We start from the raw sequence: 18,631 nt of genomic DNA, 5'->3' as shown, positions 1-18,631 counted from the left end.
AATCAAGATATAACAATGCTATAGTGCAGGTCGGTATATTTATGTTGGGTTGTAAATCGTTTTCTTTCGTTTTTCAGGCTTTTTGGGCTTTGTAAATATAAGAAGTTTAACAAATTTAAAAATTATTTACTCTAAAAAATTACTTTTCATACACTATGCCAAATTTTAACCGAGAGAAAAAAAAAGCAAAAATTAAACCAATCACAAATCAAAAACGATTACTTTTTGGTTCGATTTTCCTTTATAATAATAATAATGATTATGCAAGTTTATTAAAAGCTTACCGTTACAGAATACAGTTTTAAAATGTTGGAAGTTTCGTTTATCTATAAATATGTAAAGTAGTAATCACTATTTGGTTGTTTTTATATGTACGATCATAATTCAAACCCCCCTTGACCGATTTGCCTTAAATTTTGATCGGGAAAGTTTAGTTTCCAGGCAAAGCTAGGTTACCAAGCTAGTTCATAAAATAAAGCTCTTCACACATAAACATATATTTGTCATATATATGTTATTTATACCTGGCCAAACGGCTGAACCAAATTTAATGTTAAAAAAATTTTAATTGCTATTTAACTTCCATAGGAAACGCCAGGCACTTGTGCTAGTTGTTCTATAAGAACGCCGGGAACTTGAGCTAGTTGTTCTATAAAAAAATGCCCCTTATTTTTTTATTCTGCTAAAAAAATAAGAAGGTTTGCTCCCAACAAAAAATAAACCCTAAGTTAAAAAATGCCCATTTACAGTGAAACCCTTAATAACGAATACATCGAAAGAATTCATCAAATGTCGTATTCTTCACTTTCTGATAATGGAGTGTTGCAGATATTTAGTTTTTTAATTAAATGATTATATGGAACTCTTTAAAACTGTTCGCGCATATTCATGGATATTTATTTATTTTCACAATACTGAAATTTACGTAATATAGTATAAAACTCATTGAAAAATTGTCAAGACGACATTTGATAAATTCTTTTGAAGTATTCTTTATAAAGGGTTTCACTGTATATATTTCAAAAATGCCCTTAAATAAAAAAATTTGACCCCAAAAAAAAGATTTAAGATTTCCCATACACAAAATTCATCAAACTGAAAAAGCCAACCAAAAATTAAATTTGCCCGGAAAACAAAGATTTGAGATTTTCCCAAACTAAACAAAAATTTGCCCTAAAAAATTTGACCCTGAAATAAAGTTAAAGATTTTCCCCACAAAAAAATGCCCCAAACTGAATGAATGCCCCCAAATATATAAATTGTCCCCAAAAATATCCTGAATTGGTAAGGTAGTTTTTTCATGGTCAAGTAAAATACAATCTTTTTCTCCTATTTCCCTGAAAACTAATGATTGTCAAAACTATAAAATTTGAATTATCATGAAGTAAATATTTATTCTTACAGAGTATAGGAAAATATTGAATCTTCCTGAAAACAATAACTAAACATGCAGCTGTTTTATCATCAAAGTAATTTGACAGATTTTTTTCCCCAAACCAATTAAAGGCTGTTAACTCGTTGATCTCTGTACTCTGTACACTAAACATGATGAGGATTTTAACCTCTATAAGTATACAGATTACACACGTGCATTTCTATGCACTCATGAACTGCAATAAATAAGTGGTTCATGCACTTTTTTCGGATTAAAGTGATAGCTTATAGAATAATGGGTAGGTGTATAGAGCAAGGAGTAGGGGGGGGGGGGGTCAGGAAGTAAAAAATGGGTTTGGTTTAGTGACCATTTACAGATTAAAATGGATGATAAGATATTTAAGTTTGAACATTTCTTATTCTCTAAAATACATCTCAAAATATAAAAATGTCAGATTTCACAGAATTTTTACTTTTGATACTGGATCATTTGTTTTGGTATCCTTCAGTACACCATCTGGTATCCAAGTATACCCCCATGGTATCCAAGTATACCCCTGGTATCCAATTATACCCCCTGGTATCCAATTATACCCCCTGGTATCCAAGTATACCCTTGGTATCCAATTATACCTCCTGGTATCCAAGTATACCTCTTAGTATCTCCAAGTATACCCCCCTGGTATCCAAGTATACCTCTTGGTATCCAAGTATACGCACCTGGTATCTAAGTATACCCCTTGTATATCCAAGTACACCCCCCTGGTATCCAAGTATACCTCTTGGTATCCATGTATACGCCCCTGGTATCCAAGTATACCTGTAGTATCCAAGTATACCCCCCTTGTATCCAAATATACTCCCCTGGCATCCAAGTATACCCCCTGGTATCTAAGTATACCCCCCTTCTATTCAAGTATACCCGTAGTATCAAAGTATACCCCCCTTGTATCCAAGTATACCCCTAGTATCCAAGTATACCCCTTTGTATATCCAAGTATACCCTTTTGTATATCCAAGTATACTCCCCTGGTATCCAAGTATACCTCTTGGTATCCAAGTATACCCCCCTGGTATCCAAGTATACCCCCTAGTATCCAAGTATGTCCCCTAGTATCTCCCCTGGTACTCTGTATGGTATCTACCAGCCTGCAGTATGAAGATGGCTGCTAAGGAATGCGGACCTATCCTTACACCAGAACTCTCACAGTTTATATTTGTGACGTCATGTAACGTGACCAACCCTCTAGTTCTGTAGCTAAACTACAAAAGATAATGGTCAAAAATTAGTTGAAATGCCACTTCGAGGTTAATTGAAGGATCATTTAAAACTCTTTTTGTATTAAAATCCCAAATTTTCAGAAAAATTATATAATATCTTAAATTGAAGGATAGTTTTTGATGCAAGTAAAGTGACAAAGACGAAAGAAAATATTTTATTATTTGGATAAAATAAATTTAAAGTTTATTTTTTTCCATCCGGAATTGACTTTAAGCCTTTTTCTCATATTTCTTTTATGCTACACGTCTGTCCAGGATTTAGCATGAAAAAAATCAAAAAAATTAAATTTCTGAAGAGAATATATCCAACATTAATGGTTAGAGAACTACTAATGGATATAATTGTGAATTTATGATGGCACATAGGACGAAATTCAGATATTCATAGTATTAGATAAATATTCATAAATATAAGAGATATTTTATAGACATATCAGACATTTTATAGATTAAGAAGTTTCAGAGATATCGGACTTTTAATCTTTATCTCGCAAAACAGCTGTCAATGTAATGTCCTACATAGCTTTAAAATATATCTTATGTGTGAAAGGTTCATCGTTGAAAGATCTTATCAATGAAATATTCATCCATGAAAGAACAGTCTATAAAAAAAATATTCATCTTTGAAAGGTTTCATCTTAGCAATATTCATCTTTGAAAGGTCCTATCTTTAAAATATTCACGTTTGAAAGTTTCTATTCAAACAATATTCATCTTTGAAAGGTCCTGTCTATTAAATATTCATCTTTGGAAGGACCTATCAATGAAATATTCATTTTTAGAAAAAACCTTCCAAATCATTTATATCTTTTTTATCTTATTTTATAAATGGGTTTGGTTTAGTGACCATTTACAGATTAAAATGGATGATAAGATATTTAAGTTTGAACATATTTTGATAAATTAACAAATATGAGTTGGCAGCCAATATAATATACAGACAGATAATAACACATTGCAGTTATTACCTCTCATAAACAAGTTTAAGAGAAAAAATGAAAGTTCCTCAGATTTCATTCTAGCAAAGGAATCCTTTGATGCGTTGTAAAAAAATATTTGTTTCCGAAATAGATTTTATTAAAAGGTGATTTCAAAACTGGTTGTTGAAAAGTTCACAAAGTTGTCAATTTCTGGTCGTTAGCTATGCATTGGCAAATCGTTAACAACGATTAGTCTGTACGCGCGATTAACATTTTTAAATTTTCATTTAAAGGATGAAGCTTTTTCGTGGTCTATAATCAAATTCCCATAATTGTACTTAGTTTACAAAATTAATTAAATTTTTGACTCAAATCCCTTTTTTATTGTTCGTTGGTCTACAATTACTCCAATCTGATAAAAGTCAGTTTAAACATAATTTAATTTTCTGAAAAGTTTTTAGAGAGTTGAACGAAATAATTATGTCAGTGACGGTTAGCCAAAGACCAGACATTACACCTCCCTCCCCTCCCCTCCCCTCAACATCAATTTCTTCCCCCTAACATCCACCCCTCCATCCATTTTCCCCCTCCCCTACCCACGCCCATCCATTTCATCCCACCCATCCATTTCTTCCCTTTCATCCCCTCCGCCCACTCATCCACTTCTTCCCTCCCCTCCCGGCATCCCCTCCCATTCTTCTCTTCCCTCCCTTCCCCCCCTCCCTACCCCCCTGCATGTCTCTCTTCAAACAAGAATGAGCATTGAGCAAGCTATACATCATAAAACCTCCTGGCTATTGATCGATTAAGTGTTAAAAATAAAAGATTAACAATTAGAGAAGGAACAAATATTTATACAGATAGAACATAATTTTTCAGCACACAGTCCTTCCTAGATCATAGATGTCTTCCTAGATCATAGCTATCTTCCAAGATCATAGCTGTCTTTCCGGATCATAGCTGTCTTCGTAGATCATAGCTGTCTTTCTAGATCATAGCTGTCTTCCTAGATCATAGCTGGCTTCCTAGATCATAACCGGTCTCAGTCCTTCCCAGATCATAGCTGGTCGCAGACCTCCTTAGATCAAAGCTGTTCTCAGTCCTTCCTAAATCATAGCTGTCTTCTCTCTTTAGTCCTTCCTAAATCTTAGTTTTGTTTACTCTTTAGTTCACTATAACATAGCTGTCTTTACTCTTAATCCTTCCTATAACTTAGGTGTCTTTACTCTTTAGTCCTTACTATAACTTAGCTGTCTTTACTCTTTAGTCCTTACTATAACTTAGCTGTCTTTACTCTTTAGTCTTTCCTATAACTTAGATGTCTTTACTCTTAATTCTTCCTATAACTTAGCTGTCTTTACTCTTTAATCCTTACTATAACATAGCTGTCTTTACTCTTAAGTCTTTCCTATAACATAAATTTCTTCACTCTTTAATTTGTCCTTCCTAGGTCATAACTGCGCTTTACTCTTTACTCCTTCCTAACTGTCTTTACTCTTTAGTCCTTCTTAGGTCATAACAGTCTTTACTCTTTAGTCATTCCTAGGTCATAACTGTCTTTATTCTTTATATCTTCCTAGGTTATAACTGTCTTTACTTTTTCGTCCTTTCTAGGTCATAACTGTCTTTACTCTTTAGTCCTTACTAGGTCATAACTGTCTTTATTCTTTATATCTTCCTAGGTTATAACTGTCTTTACTCTTTAGTCCTTCCTAAGTCATAACTGTCTTTACTCTTTAGTCCTTCCTAGGTCATAACTGTCTTTATTCTTTGTATCTTCCTAGGTTATAACTGTCTTTACTCTTTCGTCCTTTCTATGATATGACTGTCTTTACTCTTTCTTTGGTCCTTCCTAGGTAATAACTGTCTTTACTCTTTCTTTAGTCCTTCCTAGGTCATAACTGTCTTTACTCTTTAGTCCTTCCTAGGTCATAATTTTCTTTACTTTTTATTCTTTCCTATAAAAAAGCTGTCTTTACTCTTTAGTCCATCTTATACCATAGCTGTCTATACTCTTTAGTCCATCCTACTATATAATTTTCTTCAAGTTGTCTCTCCACCTTTACATTCTCTATCAAACCCTATCCATACCCCCCACCCCCACTCTCCTGTTATTGCTTGAATGCATATGGTCTAAACAAGCCGCAATTAGATTATAGTGTACTGTGTACAGTGGATCCCAAATATATAGTAAATACAACCACAAAGTAATCTAAGAATCCATATTTCCAGTGAAACCAACTGGGTTTACCATATCGTTCAGATTTTATTATACCATTTAACCGATGAGAGACTGAGTGTTTACCTAAGGAGAGGGGATAAAGGGTTGTTAACACGACCTGGTGACGTTTTAGAACAGTCCAGGGACCAATTTAAATTTCTACAAAAATCTGATCAATTTCGTATTTAGAACATTTTTTTGATTAATTTTGGACCCCCTTTAGTATCTGGATGCAGTGAAGCACCTCCTGTGAAAAGTCAAAATAATTAGTGATGTATTCATACATCATGCATACTCCATTCTGTTCATGGGATAGGACAGGCTTAAGGTGATAAGGACACATATAGAATACATAGGACAAGGTAGGAATTCAACATGCTGTGTGTTGGGCCTTTCATTTCAAAGATAAAAAAGATTCCAATGTATTTTATCAATGAGACTATTCATGAACAGAGAAAAATCTGTTTTCTTACATCCTAAAATTAACAGTGTTCTATATATCAAAAAAGGAGAAAATGAAAAATTTGTTCTTAAAATGTCTTTCTATAAAATGTTCTAACATCATAAACAGGTCCTAACTCCTAAGTAAAGGACAGGGCCAATGCATACAGACCACGTACATGAATGTGGATTGGTTTGGATAGGATTGAATAAGATTGGATAGGATTGGATAGGATTGGATAGGATTGGATAGGATTGGATAGGATTGGATAGGATTGGATAGGATTGGATAGGATTGGATAGGATTGGATTGGACTGGATAGGATAGGATAGGATTGGATAGAAATTGGATAAAATTGGATAGATTTGGTAAAGGATTAGATAGGATAGGATTGGATAGGATTGGTTAGGATTGTATAGGATTGGATAGGATTAGATTAGAGATAGGATTGGATAGGATTGGATAGGATTAGATTAGAGATAGGATTGGATAGTATTGAATAGGATTAGCTAGGATTGGATAGGAAGAATCGATGGGATTGGATAGTATTGGATAGGGTTTCATAGGATTGGATAGGATTGGATAGGATTGGATAGGATTGGATAGGATTGATAGAATTGGATAGAATTGGATAGGATTGGATAAAATTGGTATAGGATTAGATAGGATAGGATTGGATAGGATTGAATAGGATTGGAAAGGATTGGATAGGATTAGATTAGAGATAGGATTGAATAGGATTGGATAGGATGAAAGAATGATATATGACAAAATGGTTTAATAGGATTCAACAGAATAGATTCGTTTAGGAGAGGTTGGAATAGAATAGGCTGGGATGGGATATATATAAAGAATAGATTTGATGGCAAAACACTAGCAATCAATAAATCACACCCAGTGTCTACCAAATAAAGAGATAGATTGGAAAACTCAGAAATAACACACTTTTATAAGTAGCATAATTTCAACCCTTGACCTTGGTTTAAAGTTGCAAAAATCGATGCATTTTGACTGAAATTTGAACTCAGCTAAACATTGCAAAGTTCAGACAATTACAACACTCCTCAGTCCATCAATAAATTTCCAAGCTTGCCAATAGGCTCCAGGTTTAAATAGATAAACAGAGATAAACAGATAGATAAACAGATAAATAAACAGATAGATAAACAGAGATAAACANTCAACACGACAAACTAAATTAAGTTGCACGTAAGATTAAAAATCTTGTATGTTTTCAACACGACAAACTAAATTAAGTTGCACGTAAGATTAAAAATCTTGTATGTTTTCAACACGACAAACTAAATTAAGTTGCACGTAAGATTAAAAATCTTGTATGTTTTCAACACGACAAACTAAATTAAGTTGCACGTAAGATTAAAAATCTTGTATGTTTTCAACACGACAAACTAAATTAAGTTGCACGTAAGATTAAAAATCTTGTATGTTTTCAACACGACAAACTAAATTAAGTTGCACGTAAGATTAAAAATCTTGTATGTTTTCAACACGACAAACTAAATTAAGTTGCACGTAAGATTAAAAATCTTGTATGTTTTCAACACGACAAACTAAATTAAGTTGCACGTAAGATTAAAAATCTTGTATGTTTTCAACACGACAAACTAAATTAAGTTGCACGTAAGATTAAAAATCTTGTATGTTTTCAACACGACAAACTAAATTAAGTTGCACGTAAGATTAAAAATCTTGTATGTTTTCAACACGACAAACTAAATTAAGTTACACGCAAATAGAATAGAATATATATTAGAGGGGAATTTAGAGAATCTCTCGATATGAATTTTTTCAGTCCCTTTCAGCCTGAAAGGGAGTTCAAAGTGTACAAATCATGCACATGTTCAGAAATTGATGCAGTAGAGCACATTAATACGATATGTTCCCTAGACTATCCATTTCAATTTCGAATTTTTTAAAGCTGTTAAATAAACTTTATAATGAATTAGGTGAAAAAAACATCATTTGAATTATAGTTATAACGGAAAATCATCGTTGGTAAAGTGAAAGGCATAGAGTCTATTTGAAATGATCATTGGTCAATTATGAAACCAGCCTATTTCATAATTTGGTTTTCTTTTAATATTTATTTTAGATTTTCTATAAAATGATATTCCAGGGCCCAAAAGGTTTTACAGCATAAATATGTGAAGTACACCTGCAGTATGAAAACAGTACAACAAAATGGACGTTTTGCACTTTTTTCTAGTAAATTTCACTCTGATTTATATTCTATTCTCTTTGGTTACACGCAAGATTAAAAATCTTGAATGTTTTCAACCAGAATTCCTCTTGTTGAAGAGCTATTGAGAAGAACAAAAGTGTTTTCAATCATATTTAATTGGATAAATTTGATTTTGTCAAACCTGCATGCGTAACTGGAACTTTTTATCCTGAATGTTTTTTCAAATGTAACAATACTCGTGAAGGGGAAACTGGAAATATCTTCGTTCTAACACGTGACTTTTGTATTTCTACAGCGCAGACAAGTCTGTAATTAACACAACTGTTCCCATTTTCATGTTTACAAAAAACGTCGAAAAGAGGGGAAAAGGCGGGTGGAGTTTTTTGGTACATTCTATGCGTTGAAAAATGTTCTTAACTAAAAGAAGAAACATTGTAAAAGATAATATTAAAAGACGATATTTAAACAATATTTTGTGCATTTGACGTTGTTTTTGATAAAATGTATATTTCTTCCAGGTTTATTGGAAAATCTTGACTAGTTGCTCTCCTACACCACACTTGTATGGGTCTCACTGTATCTGATATTTTGTTTACAAAGAAACTAGTTTTTCAACAGCATAAAGTTTTAGTTGTCGTAACTCGTCGTAAATATTATTCGAATATTTAATTATTCAAAACAGCTCTACACATTTAGCTTAATAGAGTAGTGTTAAATCTAATGAAGAAAAGCAATATACGAAGTGCATAATTTAATTAATTATAGAATATTTTGTCTGGAGACTGAGACGCAACACAGAACAGTAGCGTTTTCGTGGTTAGACTTCTCAAACACATCTTATAGTTAATTCCTGTACCTGTCTAATTACGCATTGTTAAACACTATTTAGACACACATTAATAAGCCATTAATTAATTTAATGCGTCAGAAAATGTTTAATTATCATTTGAACAGTTTAAAAGAGAATTAAATCAATAGAATGAGTAAGGGTCGGAATTTAAAGCGGAAATGTGCTCTTCAAGCAAGAGAAGATACTAAATAGCAAATAAACTGTTAAGTACAATAGATGGCAACGTAGTATTCTCAGTACAGCTGTATTCTTACGTCACAAGCGTTAACTCAGTTTTTGTGTTCGACAAAATTATTAGTAATAGTGATAATTTTAGAATAAAGTGCTCATCTTACACTGCAATTTTTTATGTTATTTTTTACATTTTTTATTTAATCTTGAAAACATGTCAAATGATTTCGTTTTCCTTGTTATATTTGACACTTGTGACGTCGTGTATAATTGATCCATTTCTCTGTTGCCACCTTGTGCACTTGATAATCTATTTGCTATATAGTATAAACTATCCAATTTGAATTGTTAACTACAAATTACGTATTTTAAATCATTGATCTCATGAGATTTTATTAATTTGATCTACCTCTTTCAACTATAAATTAACTTTCACGATTTCAAAATAAAATTTAGTTAGCAATAATTTTGACTAAATAATACATTTAGGAATTGTTCAATAGTCATGTTGGACTGAGGCTATATTAGACTTTTTTGTAAATTGCATATTCCTCTAATGTAAATAGATTTTAAAATCTTGTCAGGGATGTGAATTTACGATCAGACTTTATTAAATTTTGGCGATTATTTCCTTTAAGATTTTTGCAGAAACCAGAACAGGATTTGAACTTTCTCCCGATAAATCTGCTTAATTAAACTCTAAGTAAAAATATGCAACGTCTCAATTTTAAGAGATTAAATTGTTAAACCCTATAGGTATGCTCCTTGATCAATGGTCATATTATTTTGCACAAGAAGACGAAAAAGAGAATTTTAAAATTAGTTTTTTCTTATGAACGTATGAAGCTCAGAGTAAAATAGACTAAATATAACTTTCTTATCTCTGATACAACCCAACATATAATCATATAGATGAAAACTATTCTGCTTAATCATTCAAATATTGGGGGGAGGGGGAAGATGATTGTGGGGTGTAAAAAGGGTGGGTAGGGGGAAGGAAGAGAGAGGGGGGGAGGGATTGAATAGGTTTCATGGTCTCGGTGCGAAGATTGTTTGTAATGTGTTCAGTCCCTTTCAGCCGGAAAGGGAGTTCAAAGTGTACAAATCATGTAAATGTTCACAAATTATATGCATTAAAGTACATTAATACAGTATGTTCCCTAGACTATCCATTTCAATTTCGAATTTTTTAAAGCTGTTAAATAAACTTTATAATGAATTAGGTGAAAAAAATTGGGTGTATACTGTATGTATAGAAAGGAAATTGGAATGTTTCAAATGATTAGACATTTAAACTTGACATAGATAACCTTGTACATAGATAACCTTGTTCATAGATAACCTTGTACATAGATAACATTGTACATAGATAACCTTGTACATAGATAACCTTGTACATAGATAACCTTTTACATAGATAACCTTATACATAAACAACCTTGTTAACCGTGTACATAGATAATCTTGAACCTAGATAATCCTGTACATAGATACGTTGTACAAAGATAATCATGTACATAGATAACTTTGTACTTAAACAAGTTTTTATGTTTTGAATGTACCATGTTCAAGCAAACAACATTGATTCAAACCTTCTTCTTTTCCTGAAAATACATGTTCAATTAATTTACAACGAACCCTTTAAACTTAACTACAGCTTCAATAATGTGAAGTATATCGTTGTTTCTCTGGATTAAAAAGTGATTTTTTTGATTAATTTCCTTCAATTGCATCTGCACAAGAGTTGTGGCAGGTCGCAATTGAAAATAATAAACTTTTAAAGAGATTAACATGGATATATAGATGTAGTAAATACCCTACTCCAGAATGGTTTCTCTAACCCGTTTCTATCCAGGTACAATCCAGTTTCATTTAGCTGTCGATGTTTAAACCTGGATACAATTTGGTCAACTATCAATGTCAACCAGAACACTAGCAATTAACTATTAATGCCTCACCTATGCCAACATCTCGTAAACTATCAATGCCTCAGCTAGGATAACATCTCGTAAACTATCAATACCTCAACTAAGACATGATCTTCAAGTCCATCTTTATCTATATCACATCATTAAGCTAACAAAGCTACGTATTCATTTGAAACGCAGTTCAAATGAATAATGAGTTTTACTTAGAAGTTTACAAACATAAATAGTTAATCATGTACAATGTACTGCAAGTTTATAGAATTGCGTGTTACCCGATATTTATTACATGGAGATCTAATTCATTCTTGATAGGACGATTCGTTTATGGGTACAGCTGTGAATCGGACATGGCACTTGAAGTGGAGCGTCACTAGTTATTACTGCTACAGTTCTTGTAAAGACTAAAAGTAAAAAAGTAAAAAAATTTAACAAGCACACAAACTTGCAAGCCAGCAGATAAACAGTATTCTAGGGTAGGGCTACTGGCGCGGCAAGGTGTGGTCAAGAATTTTGTAAAATAATTATGTCCTAAAAGTTACCAATTTATCTTTCCGTTTTGATAAATTCCTTTTTGATAACTTGATACATGTAGTTATTTCTCTCTCTCCTGATAACTTGATACATGTAGTTATTTCTCTCTCGCCTGATAACTTGATACATTTAGTAATTTCTCTCTCCTGATAATTTGATACATGTAGTTATTTCTCTCTCCTGATAACTTAATACATGTAGTAATTTCTCTCTCCTGATAACTTAATTTTTCTTTATTTTTAAATATCAGCCAATATATTGTCGATGATACAAAACAAGAACAATAAAATGGAGATTTTAAGAAACATATAGAGATATAAGAAAAACAGGAATTTCTATCATCTGATTATTTATACAATTTTGTAATAAAATTTGTTAAAACCATTAATCAAAAATAAATGTTAAAAAGTACTTGCTTAAAAAATAAGTGAAAAAATGATTTTCTGAAAGTAATATAAACCCTCCTTTTCCTCACTAATACGTCAGAACTAAAAATATCTAATTCATGACGATTTAACGGTTTAAAACAACGTAAACGCGAACAAGCTTAAGATTGCACATTTGAATGATTCTTGAAATTTGAATTTCCGCTAAAAATAAAGATCACGCAATGCTATATGAATAATGCAATTATTGTCAGTTTTCCTGGGAAAAAAGTCGGATTATAATCAATTTGAAAATAAAACACTTTGGTTCTAATCAACGAGGTTATAGTATATATAGTGATGATGTACGCTAATCCTTTACTAATTGTACAGGCCATGTGTACTTCACTTCCAAAGGTAAATCTGTATATTTAGTACTCGGGGGTGATTTCTGAAAATATTTAAATGGAGCATTTGTTTTCCATGTAACTATTAAAAAACTTCACCAATATTTCAGCGTTAATAAACTGTTCTGAGAAAACTGAGTAAAATTCAAGATACAAAACCTCCCCAGTCCCCATACACTTGTACTCCGAAAGCGTACTGCATATTTTATATTTGTTCTGTATAAATGGGCCATAATCTCTTAACATCCTTTATCAGTAAACTATCCCAAGTGTACACTCAGGCCAATACACACTGAGAGGTAGCTAAGATCTAATTCAGAGTGTTAGTTTAATTGGTTTGGAATTATCGTTAGAAAAAAGCGGAGAGAATGGAAATATTTCCCCCATATTCACATTTTTTAATTTCTTGTTGATGGATTAAAGGTTATTGGAATATANTCTGATTGTATAATTTGACATGAAGTTTTTTCACTTGATGAGTGTTTTTGTTCTCCACTTGAAACCTGTAATTTTAGTCCTCATGTACTCGTCGTACCCTCTGGCTCGCTTGGGGTTTTAATAAAGTCATTCCGAGAATAATTGTGAATGCTTGGTGCCTTCTCTAGGCTTGAAATTCTGTGTTGAAAATGCTCCAAACCTCACAGAGTAAAAAAGTAGATGTTAGTTCCACATTTTTTGAAAATATATTTCTGTCTGGGTTCACCCTTCTCAGTTCTAACGATATAATAACCATCAAAATCAATATTAAAAATGTTTTTAAAATCACAAGGAAAAAAAAAACATAATACGAAAATGGCTGTCAAATAAAATCTTTGTGAATATTGAGAAACCAGAATAACGAGAAAATAGAAACTAATAATTGAATAAGAATACTTATTTTCGATGATAAGATTGATTTTTATTTTCTCAACCGGTTCCTAAACAACTAATTAGTTTACTGTAGAGTTTTTTTTTACATATTTTGTCTTCGTTATTTAATTAATAATTTTTAAAAAATCGATTCTGAAAACGTATCCACCCCTAAAGTAAAAGTTTTGAACGTCGAATTTGCGCTCAAACTCAGGATTTACAGATCTTTAAAAAGTTTAATATGTCTCAAATGAATCCGAAAGACGTTTTCCACAATTACCTAGTCTACCTAGTGTACCTTTTGTATTTAGTGTACCTATTGTACCTAGTCTACCTAGTGTACCTAGTGTACCTAGTCTACCTAGTGTACCTAGTCTACCTAGTGTACCTAGTCTACCTAGTGTACCTAGTGTACCTCGTGTACCTAGTGTACCTAGTGTACCTAGTCTACCTAGTGTACCTAGTGTACCTAGTGTACCTAGTGTACCTAGTGTACCTAGTCTACCTAGTGTACCTAGTGTATCTAGTGTACCTAGTGCACCTAGTCTACCTAGTATACCTAGTCTACCTAGTCTACCTAGTCTACCTAGTCTACCTAGTCTACATAGTCTACATAGTCTACCTAGTCTACCTAGTCTACCTAGTCTACCTAGTCTACCTAGTGTACCCAGTGTACCTAGTCTACCTAGTGTAACTAGTGTACCTAGTGTACCTAGTGTACCTAGTCTACCTAGTGTAACTAGTCTACCTAGTGTACCTAGTCTACCAAGTGTACCTAGTGTACCTAGTGTACCTAGTGTACCTAGTGTACCTAGTGTACCTAGTGTACCTAGTGTACCTAATCTACTTAGTGTACCTAGTGTACCTAGTGTACCTAGTCTACCTAGTGTACCTAGTCTACCTAGTGTACCTAGTATACCTAGTGTACCTAGTGTACCTAGTCTACCTAGTCTACCTATTCTACCTATGCAACCTAATGTACTTAGTCTACCTAGTGTACCTAGTGTACCTAGTGTACCTAGTGTACCTTTCCTAGTCTACCTAGTCTACCTAGTCTACCTAGTGTACCTAGTGTACCTGGTCTACCTAGTCTACCTATTCTACCTAGTCTACCTATTCTACCTAGTCTACCTAGTATAACAAGAAGAGGAAGGGGGAGGGGAAGGGGGAATATAATGATGTATCATGTCAATAAATATTCTAAAATCAAAATAACTGTCAGAAGTCTAATGTAAAATAAATTGATATTTTGATGAAACCGTCTCCCTTAACACTCAACAGTTTGTGTCTTATACACTGTCAGTAGCAATGTAGTAAATCAAATGTTTATAAACTACGTCAAGCTAAAGTAAATTGAAAAAAATGTTTTGAAGTGCTAAAATGTTTTGAAGTGCTAAAATGTTTTAACGTGCTAAAATGTTAGATAGATAGATAGATAACGTTTATTGCTAAAATACATGTATCTGTGTACAGAACGAGTTTACAATTACAAATTGATGATTATATTAACAGTACAAGTATAAAGCAATTAGGTGGAAAATATTTTTTTCACCTAATTTCAATAATGATAACAACACATTTCAATTAAATAGATTTAAGGAGAACTATTAGAGATCAGGGTGCGAGTTTATCTTTTGCAAAATAGTTTATACATTGATTTTTTGAAGTGCTAAAATGTTTTAAAGTGCTAAAATGTTTTAAAGTGCTAAAATGTTTTAAAGTGCTTAAAATGTTTTAAAGTGCTAAAAGGTTTTAAAGTGCTAAAAGGTTTAAAGTGCTAAAATGTTTTAAAGTGCTAAAATGTTTTAAAGTGCTAAAATGTAACCAAATAAATTTGCTTTTCTCTAAAATCAGAATTAGCGTAACAGAAATCTCACACTCACAAAATCATAAGAATGTAAATTGAATTTTACCTTCTCCCGATTAGTTTGCTGTGAAACTAATATTTAAAGTAGTAATCTCTGTTTGTCTGTCTATTTATTGTGTTGATGTTTGTATGTCCGATCAGTAATCCTTCGTGAATCCCTGGACCGATCTGCCTCAAATTTTGATTATGAAACACGATAGAACTATGGGAATGTTCCTAACAATGTTATGAAAAGGCAAATTTTTATGTAAAAATTAAATCTTTATATTTAAAAAACTCAGTTTAATTGTGAAAAATCTAGACTTAATTGTGAGAGCTGTTTTCTGTTTCATGTTTTATAATTTTATGGGGTTCACTGAATACTCACTGCTTGTTTAACAACCTATTAATGGTTAATTATTAATTAAAGGATCTCTGAAGAGGAGTTATTGTCATGGAATTAAAAATCTAAGCCAAGATGTTTGGATACAACGTGCAGTACAGATGCTTCATTAAGATAGATAGATAGGAAGATAAATAAATAGATATATAAATAAATAAGTAGATAGATAGATATATAGATAGATAGATAGATAGATAGATAGATAGATATATAGATAAATAAATAAGTAGATAGAAAGATATATAGATAGATAGATGGATATAAAGGGTGATTCTAAAAAAACCGCACAAGATGGTAAAACTCAAAATTAACCAACAAAATCAGATAAAAGATAACCAGAAACCCAATACATGTTAAGTACAGGACCCTAAAAGATTAATTGATGGACAAAATAATGATAAAAACATCTGAACCCATCTTGAAAAATCAGATCAAGGTTTGTATTCAAAATACTAAATAAGCCAGTGCTGGAGAAATTATGAAATGACTATTTTCTGGCACCACGGTTCTAGTCGAATACCCATCATACTAACAATTTTTTAGCAATAACTTCTTAAAGAAAGATTGGTTGGGTGGTGAATTTGATAATCAATAACATGTAAAAATTTTCAATTGAATTGTGGAATACATTTAAAAAATCTAGATTCAACCCATAGTTTAAGTAATGGGAACAAACAAATACAGATGAACAAACTCCAATCGAAATAGTGCCCTAGGAGGATGGAGCTGCATTCTAAGGAGCTGACATCTCCTTAAATGCTGAAAAAGAGATTTTCAACTCCTTGCTGAATTAAGGTCTTCCAACCACCAAAATGGCAAATGTTTGGCTTTGAGAACTTTCTGAGTATTCTTCAGGAAATGGCTGCCAAGAGACGGTATTGCATGATAAGCAAAATAAAAAAAAACGTAGTTAACCCTGAAGAAAGTTCCAGTTCGTTTTCGATAAAATTGGGAGTCAGGTTGATAATAGAGACTGATATGAGTGAGATAAAAACATAATTTTCTTATGCAAACCTTTAGAGTGGTGCATTTTTAATCTTTAAATTTACCGTTTTTAGCCCCAAAAAATGAAAATTTGCATTTGTGTGTTTTTTTAGAATCAACCTTTAGATAAATTAAGATTTAATAATTTAATGAAATTAAAAAACGTATTAGTTTTTTCGTTTTCATAATTCAAATTTGTTTTCGTTTTTTTTTGTAAAAATTACACGGGCAACGCCGTGAACTCTAGCTTGTATTCAATACATTTAAAGTATAGACTGTGTATAATTGATGCATGAGAATATGCAAAATGATCTAGACTTATATATCTATATATTTATTCAAACCCTCAAATATATTCAAGATGATATAGTTCAAAGTAGATAACTTTTTTTAATAACTTGTGGAATAGAAGTACAGGGATTTTTTACTCCGTGGAATAGAAATACAGGGATTTTTTACTCCGTGGAATAGAAATACAGGGATTTTTTACTCCGTGGAATAGAAATACAGGGATTTTTTACTCTGTGGAATAGAAATACAGGGATTTTTTACTATGTGGACTAGAAATACAGGGATTTTTTACTCTGTGGACTAGAAATACAGGGATTTTTTAATCTGTGGACTAGAAATGCAGGGATTTTTTACTCTATGGACTAGAAATACAGGAATTTTTTACTATGTGAACTAGAAATACAGGGATTTTTTAATCTGTGGACTAGAAATACAGTGATTTTTAACTAAGTGGACTTGAAATACGGGAATTGGAACTTTTTGAAATATATTGATTTGATTTACCTATATGAAATTATTGTTGATTAATAAAAAAAACTAATTAAGGTTTGCTGAACACTTAAAAACCTAAGTGGGGTCTTCAATATATCACTTTTTTCTATAACAGTCAGGCCATCATATAATACTTTTTTACACTCCTTATTTTCATGATTCCATATCTTGTTTATCTAATGCAAAAATCCATGTTTATACATAAATCGCAAAGCTTTTGTTATCGAGCGCTCCATTTATTATTTCGTTTTGAGTCCATGGATGTAGTTAAATCCTGGTGTTCATGTAAACTTGATGAGTTGAACACGTTTTTCTTGTAATAGTATGAACATTTATATGAACAGATTGGGAGGAAGAGTCATGGGAATTAAAAGAGGAAGGTGTGGTCACTGGGGGATTAATTGAGGAATGAGGGGGATTGTATTTTGATTTTTAGATGCTCTTCTTCATGTTGTTGTTGTGTAGTATTCTCACCCCGGGTCTTGTATTCATAAAATTATCCTTTACAACTCAATCCTGTTTTCATATTCAAGGAACTGCAATTCATCCAGGCTCGGCCAATTCAATATTTTTAGAATAAAAACAATGAAAACTTTAAACAAAGGATGTTTTGAAAACACCTTTCCATAAAAATGCAAAATAATACAGAAATTTAACAAATCTTACTATGCTTGATTGATTTATTATTATGTTGAAAAACATAAAAAATTGCATTCTGTAAACTGCTGCTTTTTGTTTCTTAACTTGAAGAATATATTAAATGAAATAAAGACATAAAGGGAGTGGCTGGCTAGACATGGTAGTTGAATTGAGAATGCAGTATTGTTGAGAATTGTTTTTAGGATTCATTTATGACCTATCGAACTTTTTACTGCACATATTTTATAATTGTTGAGCAAGAGCGCAAATTCAATTTCGAAGATTTCTTCAAATTCTTTAAATGTCAACTGAATAAGATTACTTATTTTCGATGATAAGAGTTAATTTTTATGTTCTAGGCCTATTCAAAACAATTAGTTAGTTTACTGTAGAACGTTTGTTAATTTTTCGTGGTTTGGCATTGAATTATTAAA

The 18,631-nt window shown here is 32.1% G+C and overlaps 1 protein-coding gene across 1 annotated transcript; it reads left to right on the top strand.

Annotated features, from left to right (window-relative positions):
• The first annotated feature begins 2,536 nt into the window (after positions 1–2,536).
• Positions 2,537–18,575, top strand: LOC111701515 (protein app1-like). Its single transcript, XM_023472823.1, has 3 exons — positions 2,537–2,628; positions 14,187–14,606; positions 18,557–18,575. Exons 1-3 carry the CDS (start codon positions 2,537–2,539, stop codon positions 18,573–18,575), a joined length of 531 nt encoding a protein of 176 aa, XP_023328591.1.
• The last annotated feature ends 56 nt before the right edge of the window (positions 18,576–18,631 follow it).

Source organism: Eurytemora carolleeae, unplaced genomic scaffold (assembly GCF_000591075.1).
Source record: "Eurytemora carolleeae unplaced genomic scaffold, Eaff_2.0 scaffold57, whole genome shotgun sequence".
Taxonomy (NCBI): domain Eukaryota; kingdom Metazoa; phylum Arthropoda; class Copepoda; order Calanoida; family Temoridae; genus Eurytemora; species Eurytemora carolleeae.
The sequence above is the reverse complement of the archived record's forward strand: the minus strand, read 5'-3'. Positions and strand labels throughout refer to the sequence as shown.